General features: G+C 53.2%; 1 protein-coding gene across 1 annotated transcript; it reads right to left on the reverse strand.

Annotated features, from left to right (window-relative positions):
• Window positions 1-14,840: 14,840 nt before the first annotated feature.
• LOC123116910 (E3 ubiquitin-protein ligase EL5-like) lies at window positions 14,841-15,340 on the reverse strand. The gene has a single exon (XM_044537777.1). The coding sequence runs from the start codon at window positions 15,338-15,340 to the stop codon at window positions 14,882-14,884; it is 459 nt and encodes a 152-aa protein (XP_044393712.1). The 3' UTR covers window positions 14,841-14,881.
• Window positions 15,341-15,584: the final 244 nt, after the last annotated feature.

Raw genomic sequence — 15,584 nt, forward strand, 5'->3', positions numbered from 1 at the left:
ATTTCTGTGCTGCGCCCCAGCATTCTCCCTCTCTCTCTGCTTCCTTCTTCCCAGCTCAGCGTGCTCGCTCTCGCCCCCGCACCACTTCCCTTCGCGCATCTCTCCGGCGACCATGGCCAAGGAGAAGACGGCGGCGCTGGAGCGCGCCAAGAAGGCGTCGGCGTCGGAGAAGGCGAAGGGGAGATCCACCAGCCGCGGAGGGTCCTCGTCCAGATCCCGCCTGCCGAAGGGCTGGGTCCAAGGAGACTGGATCCAGTCGACCATCACAGAGAAGGACCTCCTCGACATGGCCAACGAGGGCTTGATCCCTCACGGAGCTGCGAGGTTGCCGGGGAAGGAGTGGCAGCCACAGCCAGAAGAGGGTGAGTGTGTGCTTTTGGCCACTCATGTTGATCGTGGGTTTTCCTTGCCGCCAAGTATTTTCTTCCGTGGCTTCTTGAATTTCTTTGGAGCGCAGCTTCACCACTTTACCCCAAACTCCATTGCCTATCTTGCCGCGTTCGTGTCCATGTGTGAGGGTTTCTTGGGCTGTCGACCGCACTGGGGTTTGTTCAAACATATATTCACGTGTCGATCTCAGACCGTGAAGAAGGCGAGCCCAGGTGATGAGAGAACCCGAGTCGTCCAAATGTGCGGAGGCCTGGGGATTCAGGTGAGGAATAAGAGCACCTTCCCGCCCATGACCTTTCCCGAGTCCGTCAGAGGCTGGCAGTCGACTTGGTTCTACTGCCAGGTCCAGTCGACGCCAGGGCAGTCGAGTGGACTCCCTCCGTTCACCATGGACCGAGTGAGCAAGCCTTCCCCTCTGAAGCTGATTCCGGAGGAGAAAGCTGACGTGAAGATGTTGATGGAGCGCGTGGTGCAGTTGGTTCGGGAGGGAGTGACGGGCATGGACCTCCTGGAGGTTTTCCTCAGGCGTCGCATCCAGCCTCTCCAGTTCCGGAGCCACTGCATGTGGTTGTACTGTGGGACCGAAGACGAGACTAGAGTCCATCCAGAAGCAGTCGACGATGTCACTCTGGAAAGATGGATGGTAGCCGTCACCGGAAACAAGGACAACCCACGCGGAGCCAGAAGGATTCCTCCACTCGACCACAACAGCGATCCAGATAAGGTACACTTGCCCTGCTCTCCACTGCATTCTTGTCGCATTCATCTCTGTTTACTCTGCCGACTGGTCGACTGATCATTGTCTTGATATCTGCTAGGCCCTCACCGAGCTGTACTCGATGCCCAATGGGGCACAAACTCCGACTGAGGAGGGTGAGGCGAGTGGGGGCGAGAGCCAGGACGAGGAGGAATGGGACTCGGACGTTGCAGGGGACGATGACGACGATGATGATGACGACGGCGATGATGATGACGCTGAAGACGAGGAGGAAGAGGAGGAGGTCGTGCCACCGCGCTCGGAAAGGCGGTCGAAGCTCGTCCATGACCCTTCGACTGAACGTGGCAAGGGGGTTGCGACGCAGTCGACCAAGCGCCCTAGGACCACTTCTCCAGCGCCGACTGAAAAGGCGCCGAAGCAGCCTAGGGGGGCTCCGCCAAAGCCGACGAAGCTCCTGCCGAAGATGAAGGTGTCCATCCCCACCATATCAGGGTAATTGTGCTGCTCATATTTTCTTATTCTGTGCGAACTTTATCTCTGGTCGACGCTGAAGTTAGTCGACTGATCCTTTGGAGTTGCAGTGCTGCTACTTCTGAGACCTCGGCCCGGGCTGATGACCACGAGATGGAGGATGCAGCAACTTCGAATCCGGGTACTGTGTTCTTAACACCGTTCTTAGTCGACTGACTCGCGATCTCTGATCCTGATCCTTCTCCGCAGCTCCACCCAACACTGTTATCAATCTCCCTGACGACGACGAGGATGAAGAACCACTGACACGCAGGAGGAGTCGGAAAGCGTCCGCCAGTAAGGTACCTCAGGATGTGACGGCGCCTGAGATTCTGACTGTGGAGGAAGGGAACACCACTCGACACACGGTGTCCTTCGCAAATCCACTGACGAGTGCTCAGCAGCCCTCCCTCTTTACGACGCACCACGTCCCAGAGGACCAAGCTGGCGCAGCGAAGGAGGCAATACGCCAGGCGGGACTCATGATGGAGCAGCTGAAGACCATCCGGGACGCGAGCCAGGCAGCTTATGACGCCAGTTCTGCCCTCCAAAGCAATGTCCAGGTCAGTCGACCGCTGTTTGTTCTGTTGGATATGCTACCAAAAACTTTTCTTTTCCGGAATTTATATTAGTCACCCACTGGGTGTGTCGAATAAACTCCGTGTTAGCGGGGGCACGCTGAGTGCACCCGCTGGGTGTAGTCCCCAAGGCTAAGGTCGACTGCTGGCAGTCGGCCTTAGGCTTTATGATGTCAATCTTTCTGTCAGTCGACTGGTCGACTGGATTTCACAAACCGGTGGGGGCACGCTGAGTGCACCCACTGGGTGTAGTCCCCAAGGCTAAGGTCGACTGCTGGCAGTCGGCCTTAGGCTTTATAATGTCAATCTTTCTGTCAGTCGACTGGTCGACTGGATTTCACAAACCGGTGGGGGCACGCTGAGTGCACCCACTGGGTGTAGTCCCCGAGACTGTGGTCGACTGCTTGCAGTTGATCACAGTCTTAGAGAATGCATCTCGCACACTTTTTTTTTTGAGGTCGACTGGTCGACTTTGTCTTCAACAGGATTAGTGGGGGCACGCTGAGTGCACCCACTGGGTGTAGTCCCCGAGACTACGGTCGAATGCTTGTATTCGGCTGTAGTCTTAGAAACGTGTGTTTTTCCCTTTTTCACTCGGAAGTGAATTATATTTGACATTTAGTCGATTGGTTCTTCGCAGAACTCTTGTGATCTTGTGGCTCGCTACTCAGAGCTGGAACACAAGCATACTCAAGTCGAGCTGAGCTTGAAGCTAGTTCAGGAGAAGCTGTCAAAGGCAAAGGAGGAGACCGAAGGTATGTTTGGTGAGACCCTGACGACTGCTTTTCCCTTTGCTTGTTTCAAAATCTGATCTTGCTGTAACTTGTAGGTAAGGTAAGGGAGGCCCAGCAGAAGAAAGACCTTGAGCTAGCTGAGAAGATCAAGCTTGCCGACGAGAAGTTAGCTTCAGTCACCAAGCTTGAACAAGACAATACCAATCTGAAAGCTGCTCTTGGGATTGCCAACAAGGAGGTCAGTCGACTGAAAACTGATAAAGCTGCACTGACCGACCAAGTCAGCAAATTGACTGGGAAGAAAACTGATCTGGAGGCCTTCCTGAGTGGACTTGGCAAGAAGCTGTTTCTTATGCTTGAAGGTAAACCTCTATGCTTGGCAAATATTTCCAATTATGGCTTTTTCCATTCGACTATCTCCTTGACTTAGTGATCACCCTTGCAGAATTTTGTCAAAACTTTGAAGAAGAAACCAGCCGACTGGAGCCAAACCTTGACCCCGTCAATTCTCCGGTGAACGACGAAGTTGCCATGGATGTTTTCCGACTGGAGTCTCGTGTTGCAGCTGTCATGGACTATCTCGCAAGGCTGAAGGCCGCCACATCTCGCATCGACTCGACGCTCTGGCCTGAGGAGACACTTCAGAATGACCTTGAGTCGCTGATGGCCCGCTTGAACACGATCCCTGGTCGAGTGCAGGAGTGGAAGAAGTCCTCGGCTCGGTGTGGTGCAGATGTCGCTCTGTGTCTGGCCCGAGTCCACTGCAAAGATGCGCGAGAAGAGAAGCTGGCGGCCCTTCGGGTGGCCAATACCAAGAAGCACGACTTCAGATCCTTTATGGAAACTTTCCTTGCAGCTGCCACTCGGATCGCCGACGGGATTGACCTTGATGAATTTGTTGCACCTTCCAGCCCTCCACAGGAGGGGTAAAAAACTTCTTCTGGCTCGACGCTTTAAATTTGCCTCGGTATGCCGAGTGAAATTGTAACCGACAAACCTTAACAGGCTTGACGCCTGAGCACTTTCGGTTCCTTTAGATGTCGATTCAAACTTGGATTTGGTGCTTGAATACGATTGCCTTCGGCTCGGAATGTCTTTTGCAGGTTCAAAGCAAGGTGCCTGTGCTTAGGCGAGCGCTTGGAATGCAGCTAAGCCTCCGAGTGAGAGGGTTGCTCTTCACTCGGTAGGATTTGTGTAACTTAGGCGAGCACAGGGCTGCAGCTAAGCCCCCGAGTGAGAGGGTTGCTCTTCACTCGGTAGGATTTTCACAACTTAGGCGAGTGCTTGGACTGCAGCTAAGCCCCCGAGCGAGAGGGTTGCTCTTCACTCGGTAGGATTTTTATAACTTAGGCGAGCACGAGGCTGCAGCTAAGCCTCCGAGTGGAAGGCTGGCTTACCACTCGGTAGGATTTTGATAACTTAGGCGAGCACGAGGCTGCAGCTAAGCCTCCGAGTGAGAGGATTGCTCTTCACTCGGTAGGATTTTCATAACTTAGGCGAGTGCTTGGACTGCAGCTAAGCCCCCGAGTGAGAGGGTTGCTCTTCACTCGGTAGGATTTTTATAACTTAGGCGAGCCCGAGGCTGCAGCTAAGCCTCCGAGTGGAAGGCTGGCTTACCACTCGGTAGGATTTTGATAACTTAGGCGAGCACAGGCAGCAAGCCTAGGCCCCGAGTGGACAAGCTAAGCCCCGAGTGAGAGGGTTGCTCTTCACTCGGTAGGATTTTGATAACTTAGGCGAGCGAGGCTGCAGCTAAGCCTCCGAGTGAGAGGGTTGCTCTTCACTCGGTAGGATTTTATAACTTAGGCGAGCTTGGCTGCAGCTAAGCCCCGAGTGGAAGGCTGCTTACACTCGGTAGGATTTTTATAACTTAGGCGAGCACGGACTGCAGCTAAGCCTCCGAGTGAGAGGTTGCTCTTACTCGGTAGGATTTTGATAACTTAGGCGAGCACGGACTGCAGCTAAGCCCCGAGTGGAAGGCTGGCTTACCACTCGGTAGGATTTTGATAACTTAGGCGAAACGGATTCGCAGCTAAGCCTCCGAGTGGAGTCTGGCTCACCACTCGGTAGGATTTTTACAAACTTAGGCGAAACGGATTCGCCTAAGTCACCCACTGAGGGGAATTTTATTGGACAAAAATAAAAAGTGACAGATTATGGAGGAACTATGACACTATTATTTTGAGGTCCATGAACTACAAAAGTACTTTATTGCAACTCATCCGAGTGATAAAACTTAAGTGTAAAATGGGCGGAGTAGCTCCGCGTTCCAAGCTCGGGGCTCGTCGATATTATGCTCGACGTTGTAAAGACGGTACGCCCCGTTGTGGAGAACCTTGGTGACGATGAAGGGGCCTTCCCAAGAAGGAGCAAGCTTGTGTGGTTTGTGCTGATCCACTCGGAGAACCAAATCCCCTTCCTGGAAGGCTCGACCTCTCACATTTTGGGCGTGGAAACGGCGCAGATCTTGTTGGTAGATGGTCGATCGGATCAGAGCCATCTCCCTTTCTTCCTCTAAAAGGTCGACTGCGTCCTGCCGCGCTTGTTCAGCTTCTGCTTCGTTGTAGATTTCAACTCGAGGAGCATTGTGGAGAAGATCACTCGGCAAGACTGCTTCAGCTCCATAGACCAAGAAGAATGGAGTTCTTCCGGTCGACCGATTAGGCGTGGTCCGCAGTCCCCAGAGTACAGATGGAAGTTCGTCGACCCAAGCTCCAGCCGCGTGTTTGAGATCACGCATCAGTCGAGGCTTCAGTCCCTTGAGAATCAGTCCATTAGCTCGCTCTGCTTGTCCATTCGACTGCGGATGGGCGACTGATGCGTAGTCGACCCGTGTGCCCTGGGAGTCGCAGAAAGCTCTGAATTCCTCTGAGTCAAAGTTCGACCCATTATCCGTAATGATGCTGTGCGGGACTCCATATCTGAATATTAGTTCCCTGATGAAGCTAACAGCAGTACCGGTGTCAAGGCTCTTGATTGGTTTAGCCTCGATCCACTTGGTGAACTTGTCGACTGCCACCAGTACATGCGTGAAGCCACTTCGTCCTGTTCTCAAAGGACCGATCATGTCCAGCCCCCAAACTGCAAAAGGCCAGACGAGTGGGATGGTCTTCAAAGCTGACGCAGGCTTGTGCGACATATTCGAGTAGAACTGACATCCCTCGCACTTATCTACTATCTCTTTTGCCATCTCATTCGCCTTGGGCCAGTAAAATCCGGCTCGGTATGCTTTGGCCACGATGGTCCGAGAGGACGCATGATGACCACAGGTCCCCGAGTGAATATCATTGAGGATGAGTCGACCTTCTTCTGGTGTTATGCACTTCTGACCGACTCCAGTCGCGCTTTCTCTGTATAATTGTCCTTTGATTACGGTAAAGGCCTTAGATCGATGGACGATCTGTCGAGCCTCTTCCTCATCCTCCGGAAGCTCTTTCCTCAAGATATATGCGACATACGGAATCGTCCAGTCGGGAATGACCACCAAAACCTCCATGATCAAGTCGACCACCGCTGGGACTTCAACTTCAGTCGGATCTGTGGCGCTCTTGGGCTGCGGAGTTTCTTCGGTGAAAGGATCCTCTTTGACTGACGGAGTGTGTATATGCTCCAAGAACACACCACTCGGAATGGCTTCTCTCTTGGAACCTATCTTTGCTAGATCATCAGCTGCTTGATTTTTCAGTCGGGGTATATGATGGAGCTCCAACCCCTCGAACTTCTTCTCCAGCTTCCTCACTGCACTGCAGTATCCAGTCATGGCTGGGCTTCTCACGTCCCACTCTTTCATCACCTGATTGACCACTAAATCCGAGTCGCCATAGACCATTAGGCGACGGACGCCGAGTGAAATGGCCATGCGCAACCCATATAGGAGGGCCTCATATTCTGCCTCATTGTTGGAGGAATCAAAGTGAATCTGGAGCACATATCTGAGCTTATCTCCTCTGGGGGAAACCAGGACAACCCCAGCACCGGAACCATTCAACATCTTAGAGCCATCGAAAAACATGGTCCAATGCTCCGAGTGAACTTCAGTCGGCTGCTGTTGTTCAATCCACTCGGCGAGGAAATCTGCTATCGCCTGGGACTTAATGGCTTTCTTTGCCTCAAACTTGATATCAAGGGGAAGAAGTTCAATCGCCCATTTGGCCACTCGACCAGTTGCATCTCTGTTGTGCAAAATCTCTGATAGTGGAGCGTCGCTGACGACTGTGATGGAATGGTCAGAGAAATAATGAGCAACCTTCTTTGTGGTCATGTATATTCCATACACAAGCTTCTGATAATGAGGATATCTCTGCTTGGATGGAGTCAAGACTTCAGACAAATAATACACTGGGCGCTGAACTTTGAGAGCTTTTCCTTCTTCTTCCCGCTCGACCGTTAGCACAGTACTGACGACTTGTCCTGTGGCTGCGATGTAGAGCAACAGAGGCTCTTTGCTGATTGGAGCAGCAAGCACCGGCTGGGTGGAGAGCAGAGCTTTTAGCTCGGCAAACGCTGCATCAGCTTCTGGAGTCCACTCGAACTTGTCAGCCTTCTTCATCAGTCGGTAAAGAGGCAGTGCCTTTTCACCGAGTCGTGAGATGAATCGACTTAATGCGGCCAAGCATCCAGTAAGCTTCTGGACATCGTGCACTCGCACAGGGCGTTTCATTCGGAGAATAGTGCCAATCTTCTCTGGGTTAGCGTCGATTCCCCGTTCGGAAACGAGAAAACCGAGTAACTTGCCACCAGGAACTCCAAATGTGCACTTTGATGGATTGAGCTTGATATCATACCTTCTGAGGTTGGCAAATGTTTCGGCGAGGTCAGCGAGCAGGTCGGAACCTTTTCGTGACTTGACAACAATATCATCCATATAAGCTTCCACATTCCGACTGATTTGGGTGAGTAGACACTTCTGAATCATTCGCATAAATGTGGCTCCGGCATTCTTGAGGCCGAATGGCATGGTGATATAGCAGAAGCACCCGAATGGAGTGATGAAAGCTGTTTTTACCTCATCGGGCCCGTACAGACGGATCTGGTGGTACCCGGAGTAAGCATCTAAAAAAGACAACCTCTCGCATCCCGCGGTCGAGTCAACAATTTGATCTATGCGAGGGAGAGGAAAGTGATCTTTCGGGCAGGCCCGGTTGATGTGCTTGAAATCAATGCACATTCGGAGCGACTTGTCCTTCTTAGGAACCATGACGACATTAGCGAGCCACTCGGAGTGGTATATCTCTCGGATAAATCCTGCCGCCAACAGTCGAGCCACTTCTTCACCGATGGCCTTTCTCTTCTGGACGGCGGACCGCCGAAGATGCTCTTTGACTGGTTTTGCAGACGAGTCGACTCTTAGGCGATGCTCAGCCAGTCCCCTGGGAACACCTGGCATGTCAGCGGGCTTCCATGCAAAAATGTCCCAGTTCTCACGGAGGAACTGGATGAGCGCTTCTTCCTATTTTGGGTCGAGTGTTGTGGAGATGCGGGTCGGAGCTGCTTCGGGGTCGGTCGGGTGAATGTGAACAGGCTTCGTCTCACCGGACGACTGGAATGCAGACTCTGTGGCGGGCTTCTTGGATCGCAGCAAGTCACTCGGATCTGCGTTTTGCTTGTATTCTTCGAACTCGACCGCCTGTCACTTGGGAATCGGCAATCTTGGAGCCCTTCTGAAAGCACTCCTCTGCCTTTTTCCTATCACCGGTGACAGTGATCACACCTTTGGGACCGGGCATCTTCAATTTGAGGTACACGTAACATGGTCGAGCCATGAACCGTGCATAGGCTGGTCTCCCCAAAATGGCATGATATGCACTTTGAAAATCCACGACCTCAAACGTCAACTTTTCTTTGCGAAAATGCTTCGAGTCACCAAACACTACGTCCAAAGCTATCTGGCCGAGTGACTCGGCCTTCTTCCCTGGTATAACTCCATGGAAGCTCATGTTACTAGTGCTCAGTCGGGACATCGGAATGCCCATACCTTTCAATGTGTCTGCATACAATAAATTCAGCCCACTTCCACCATCCATCAGCACCTTTGTCAGTCGAGTGCCTTCGACAACTGGATCGACCACCAAAGCTTGCCTCCCGGGGGTGGCAATATGAGTCGGGTGATCAGATTGGTCGAATGTGATGGGTGTTTGAGACCACTTCAGATAATTTGCCTTTGCTGGGGCAACCATGTTCACCTCTCGGTTAATCACTTTCAGTCGACTTCTGCTTTCCACATCTGCAAAGATCATCAGAGTGGAGTTGATATGCGGATATCCTCCCTCACTGTCCTCTTTGTCTTCGGCCTTGTCCGACTCCTTCTCCTTGTCCTTAGACTGTTTTCCCTGAAACTGCTGGATCAGGAGTCGACATTGGCGAGTGGTGTGCTTTGGGTAAATGATATTCCCCTCTTCATCTTTCTTCGTGTGAATGTGACACGGCATATCCATCACGTCGTTCCCTTCTTTATCCTTTACCTTCTTGGGGTTCCAGGATCCTTTTGGTTTCCCCTTAAACTTTCCTTGAGTCACGGCCAGAGCCTCTCCAGGAGCTGCCGGTTCAGCCTTCCGCTTCTGTTTCCGACTGGTGTTTCCTTTTTCCGACTGACTCGGCTTGTGCTTGCCGCTTCGGAGTCGGTCTTCTTCTTCGCCGTTGGCGTACTTGGTAGCAATCTCCATCATCCGACTCAAGGTCATGTCACTGGTTCGACCAAATTTCAAACTCAGTTCTCTGTTCTTGACGCCGTCTTTGAAGGCGCATACTGCCTGATGATCAGAGACATTTTCCACAGTGTGGTGCAAAGTGATCCACCTCTGAATATACTCTCTGAGAGTCTCATTAGTTTTCTGCACGCAGACTTGCAACTCTGTCAATCCCGCTGGTCGCTTGCAAGTCCCTTCAAACGTTCTGACGAATACTCGGGACAGATCTTCCCAAGTGTAAATGCTGCTAGGAGGTAATTGAGTCAACCATGCCCTGGCAGAACCTTCCAACATGAGGGGCAAATGCTTCATGGCCACCTCGTCGTTCCCACCACCGATCTGAACTGCCACTCGGTAGTCTTCAAGCCAAGTTTCAGGCTTAGACTCACCAGTGAACTTGCTGACTCCTGTTGCCAACCTGAAATTGGGGGGATAACTGCGGCTCTGATAGCTCTGCTGAAACATTCAGGACCAGAAACATGTACTCGACTGCTCGTGGGTACATCTCTGTCGAGTGCACCTCGATGGGCTCTGTTCCGGTCGACCAACCCTTGCACGATAATGGATCGCGCGTCGAAGCCTGGCTCTCTGGGGTCAACTGGAACCCTACGCCCTGTACTGTACTGACGCCTATCATCTGGCTGCCGAGGAGCGTAAGACCCACCCCTCGGAGGGGAATAGGGCACTCGACGCCTATCATCTCGGTCGAGTCTGTCGCCATATTGATCTCGCCGATTCTCACGCCCTTCGCGCCGCGGAGGCGATCTGGGGCTGTGAGCCGACTGAACCGTATTCACAGTGACAGATCGACTGTGAATTCTGTTGCGCGACTGAGACACGGCTGAATTCTGATCTCCTGCTGCCCGGAGCAGATCCCTGATCTGCAGCAAACCTCTGCCAGCTTCCGACTGCGAAGGCTGAATGGACTCTGCTATACGGGTCGCAGCTGCTAAATTCTGAATTGGGGTTCGATATACCTGAGTCGGCGGGAAGAGTTGACGTCGACTGGTGTCGGGAACTCGTTGCCGCGCGCGCTCGTCGAGTGCTCGTTGAAGGTTCTCCAGTCGAGTGCGCTCAGCCAAATTGGCCAGACGCGCCTCTTCCAAGGCACGAGCCTCGGGGGTTTCTCCTGCGATGGGAATACGCAGGGGATCCTCGTTCCTGCGGCGAAGCTCTTCTCTTTGCAGAGAGTCGAGTGGCTCGGGCTGGTACTCTTCGTAGTCTCGTGCAGGGTCGCCGCCGTCACCTGCTCCACCACCTCGGGCGAAGCCAGGAGGGCTGTGGGGCCCGTCGACCATCAAGATTTCCGCCGCTGGATCACTGCTTCCGCACTCGGATGCGGTCTCTCCGGAGCCAGTCGACTGATCGAACAAGCCGTAGAGAGATTCGTTGGGCTCGATTGCCGCAACTTGTGTAGTGGCCGATTGGCGAGCCACCGCGTGACTCACCCATCGCTGAAGCCTCGACCGGCCTGAGCGCTTGCGCTGGCGGGAGACCGGGAGGGTGGACGATGGAGGAGCCGACCGATACTGGGTCGACGGTTGCCGCAGCAGAACGCCGCGGACACATGCGCGAAAATGCGTCGCACCGCGGACGGGGAGCGCGTCTACGTCGAGTGGAGCCTCCTGGAGCCATGCGGAGTCGTCGGCGATGAAGGTGAGAGTGCCGAGACGGATCTCTTGACCCTTGACCAAAACTCCAGCAGACACCATGATGAGAGTACTCGGAAGAATCGCAACTTCTCCACAAAATCGCTAAAACACCTGCCCCACGGTGGGCGCCAACTGTCGTGGTTCTAAGCCTGACAGTAGAGTGGGGGGTAGGTATGGAGAGGCAAGGTCCTAGCTATGGAGAGGTTGTAAGCACCAAGGATGTACGAGTTCAGGCCCTTCTCGGAAGAAGTAACAGCCCTACGTCTCGGAGCCCGGAGGCGGTCGAGTGGATTATGAATGTATGAATTACAAGGTGCCGAACCCCTCTGCCTGTGGAGGAGGGTGGCTTATATAGAGTGCGCCAGGACCCTAGCCAGCCCACGCAGGAGAGGGTTTAAGGTGAGTTAAGTCTGGGGCGTTACTGGTAACGCCCCACATAAAGTGCCTTTACTATCATAAAGTCTACTTGATTACAGGCCGTTGCAGTGCAGAGTGCCTCTTGACCTCCTGGTGGTCGAGTGAGTCTTCGTGGTCGAGTCCTTCAGGCCAGTCGAGTGAATCCTCGTTGGTCGACTGGAAGGCGACCTCTTCTAAGGATGTCCTAGGGTAAGTTACTTGGATCAGGTCCATGATCCTACCCTAGGTACACAACCCCATCACTAACCATGTCATTAACCCCAACAAGACCCTAAATGATATTTCTTACTACCCAAACAATGCTAGTGACAAAATACATTGTCAAAGCACAAACATTACCCTAAATGCATCATATACATTGATTTCACCACAACAAAACCATGAACTAGTGATTCCAACAAAATGAGCAAAATGCATGATTTGAACCAACCAAATGAAGGGGGGATGGGGGAGGTCCTTGGGTGATGCAAATGGCCTCGATCCACCGGACAAATCTCAAGCAATGGAGGGAGATCTAGTGGGTGATTTGGTGGGGGGGGGGGGAGGGGGAGAGAGTGAGAGCTCGAAAGAAGAGTGGGGTAAATGAGTGGGTGGGGGAGCAGCACAGCCCCCTCCTTCAAAACCTTATCCAGGAACCTACCGCCGGAGAGTCTGGCGGTAGGTTGCAACAGCCTACCGCCATAGACGGAGGCGGTAGGTCCTTTGCCACGTATACACGGCCGTTAACGGCCAGACGGCGTCAGGGAACCTACCGCCATGAGGGGCGGCGGTAGCCTGCACACATCTACTGTCGGGGTCTCCGGCGGTAGCAAAAGGGTCAGATCTCGAAATTTTTCCATAACGGGGTCAGATCTCGATTTTAGATGTGAAAAGGGTCAAAACACGAAATTTGGCCGGCCCTGCTCGAGGAAAACCTTCTTGCTCGCTTTCTAGAACGTACCTGCAATGTGCTTGCGTTGTTGTCCTTGTGAGCTCTTTGACTAGGGTGACATCTTTCGGTGTCCTCAGTCCTTCCTCTTCCGATGGGGAGTTAATTGCACAGAAGTATCACAATTGGGGCATCACATGTACTCCCTCCGTTCTGATTTACTCGTCGTGGTTTTAGTCCGTTCTGATTTACTCGTCGTGGTTTTAGTTTAAATTACGATTAAATCGGTGAACTAAAACCACGACGAGTAAATCGGAACGGAAGGAGTAGATTGGTACCATGATTGTTAATTTTTGAGTGTTGTTAGACTTGTAGTTATACGTCAATACGTATTATAACTTGTATACAACTGTACTTGTATCCAGAGTGGTTTCTCTCCATATATATATATATTGTCGTGGCCGAACCTTGTGGTGTGGAAGCCCACAATACCCCAAAACCTCTTGCGTAACATGGTATCAGATACGATCGTTAACTCGATCCTGCCCTAATCGCTACGCAGCCGCCGCCCGACCTAGTCGCTACGCCACCGCCGCCCATGTCGTCTTCCGCTGCTGACTCCTTGGCGGCCGCCGCCGCTGCCCTCTCCGACGCGGCCACCCTTGCTACTCTCACCGGCGCAGCCACCTCGTCTGCTGCCGCCACGGAGCTCTCCACCCTGCCCTCGCTCGCTGATCCCATCGGATCGCGTGCGCCCGTCCTTGGTCCGCCGGCTTCTGTGTCATCGTTCCTGGCTACTCTCCTCCAAGGAGGACCTACGTCTACCCCGCTGATGACCAGATCGACGGGTGCTCTGTTTTCCAGGTCTACTTCTTCGGCCCCTCTCGGATCGCCGGTGTTGCACCATAACTATGGCACGCTGGCGCCCTACGCACCGTCACCGTACACGCATGATCCTGCTGCCTACGGTGCTCCTTACGGCGCCCCCTACGGCATGTCCTACGGCGCCCCCTACGGCACTCACTATGGCACTGGACATGGCGCCCCTCATGGTGCTGGCTATGGTGCTCCGTACGGCTCCGGCTACCAGGCGTTCCTGAGGCCTGCTCCTTATGGCGCGTCGCTGTCTCCTCCACCACCGGTTCCTCCGGCTGCAATGCAGTCCTCGCCCGATGTCGCCTCTTCTGGTGCTACTACTGTACCACCCTACGACTTTGCCCTCGACGTCATCATAACTCCGCCATTCTACTTCAGCAACCTTCTCCAGGTAAAACTGAAGATGGACAACTATTTGTTCTGGTGTGCGCAGATTCTTCCCCTCCTTCGCAGTCATTATCTGGAGGGTTTTGTGGATGGAACTTTGTCGTGTCCTTCGCCAGATCATCATATGTACCGACCATGGATTGCTCAAGATCAAGCGATTCTCTTGGCGATACAGTCCTCTCTCACCGAGGGCGTTGCCGCCTTGGTACTTTTTGCTACTACATCACATGAGGTATGGAGTGCGCTGGAGTCTAGCTTCTCCGCGCAGTCATCATCTCAGCATATGGCTCTTCGTACCCAGCTTAATGAGACTCACAAGGATCATCACTCCGTCACCGTCTTCTTCAACAAAATCAAGCGCCTTGCTGATCAGCTTGCCTCCATTGGCGAGCCCCTTCGTGACACGGAGTTTACTACATATATTCTCCAAGGTCTCGAAGACCACGGCAACAGGTGTGAATACCAGATGTTTCTCACCAGATTTGAATTTGGAGGAAGGACTAGGTGCAGATTTTTTATTTCGAGTTTCAAGGTACGAACACTGTGGCTGAAACGTGTCAAAGTCAACGCAAAGACTCTGCCCACACTGCTCAGCTCAGATGCTGACTGATAACATGCTCAAAAAAATGATGCTGATTAATGATAGCTGTGTTTTCTGGTTAGTGATGGCAGTGGACGTGCTGGTCTTTGCTTACCCAAGAAAAACTCGATGTCGGCTCGCTCTTGCTATCAACTTTTTTTTCTTTCTTTCTGTCAACTAAAATTGCTTGTGATTTAGTCCGTATATTGTAATGGCATCAGTCTAATCGCCTGTGTGTGAGATGGTATTCTAGTCTCTTGTCCGGCGCCCATTTTCATCACGCATTGCGACAGAATTTTCTTGGTAATAACTGTCGTGACAATACAATATTTCCTTTGGAAGCAACGGAAAGTAAATAATTTGCATTCACCATTTCCTCCTGCAAATTGAGCCGCCTCACGTGCGCAAGCGCGCAATGCTGCAGCATCCTCTGCACTCCGCAAGAACATGAATCCTAACAAGCAGCCGTCGAAAAACGAGACGCGCTAAGCTAAAGACGGCATCCGTGGCGGCATCGGCGGGCATTCCGGCCGTGGCAGCCCCGGCAGCGGCGGCCCGAGCCCTCCGCGGCAGAGCGGGCACGTCCCGCGCTTCCGGAGCCAGCGGTCGACGTCGCAGCTCGCGTGGTAGAAGTGCCCGCAGGCCGGCACCACCCGCACCAGCTCGCCGGCCTCGCCCTCGCCGTACTCCGACAGGCAGATGGCGCACCGCTCCTCCTCTCCCTCCTCCTTCTCCTTTTTCCTGGCCACCGCCTGCTCGTATGTCATGAGCGTGTCGTCGCCGAGAGCGGCCTCGACGTCGGCGTCGTGCACCGCGGCGCTCCCGGTGGCGCCGGCCGCGTCGTCGCAGGCTCCGCCGGAGGCGATGACGGCCACGGCGACGATGATCACTGCCATCAGGACCACCGCGGCGATCTCCAGGTGGAGCACGAGTTCCGGGTCCATGCTGCCAATGCCAGCGAACTACCGCTCCAGTCCAGCCTTTGTATAGGAGTGTTAGAGATATATTTGGGTTACATGTATTTGGTAGTTTAGGATTCCTACCTTATCTCTAGGAGAGGCGTCTTGCCCTCCAAGTCTTGTACTCAATATATACTCGCCCTCGAGGCTCGATAATACATCCATCATATTCCTCAACAATCCCTCTCTCTCCCTTCTAACATGGTATCAGAGCAAGTCGATCCTAAAC

Source organism: Triticum aestivum, chromosome 5B (assembly GCF_018294505.1).
Source record: "Triticum aestivum cultivar Chinese Spring chromosome 5B, IWGSC CS RefSeq v2.1, whole genome shotgun sequence".
NCBI lineage: Eukaryota > Viridiplantae > Streptophyta > Magnoliopsida > Poales > Poaceae > Triticum > Triticum aestivum.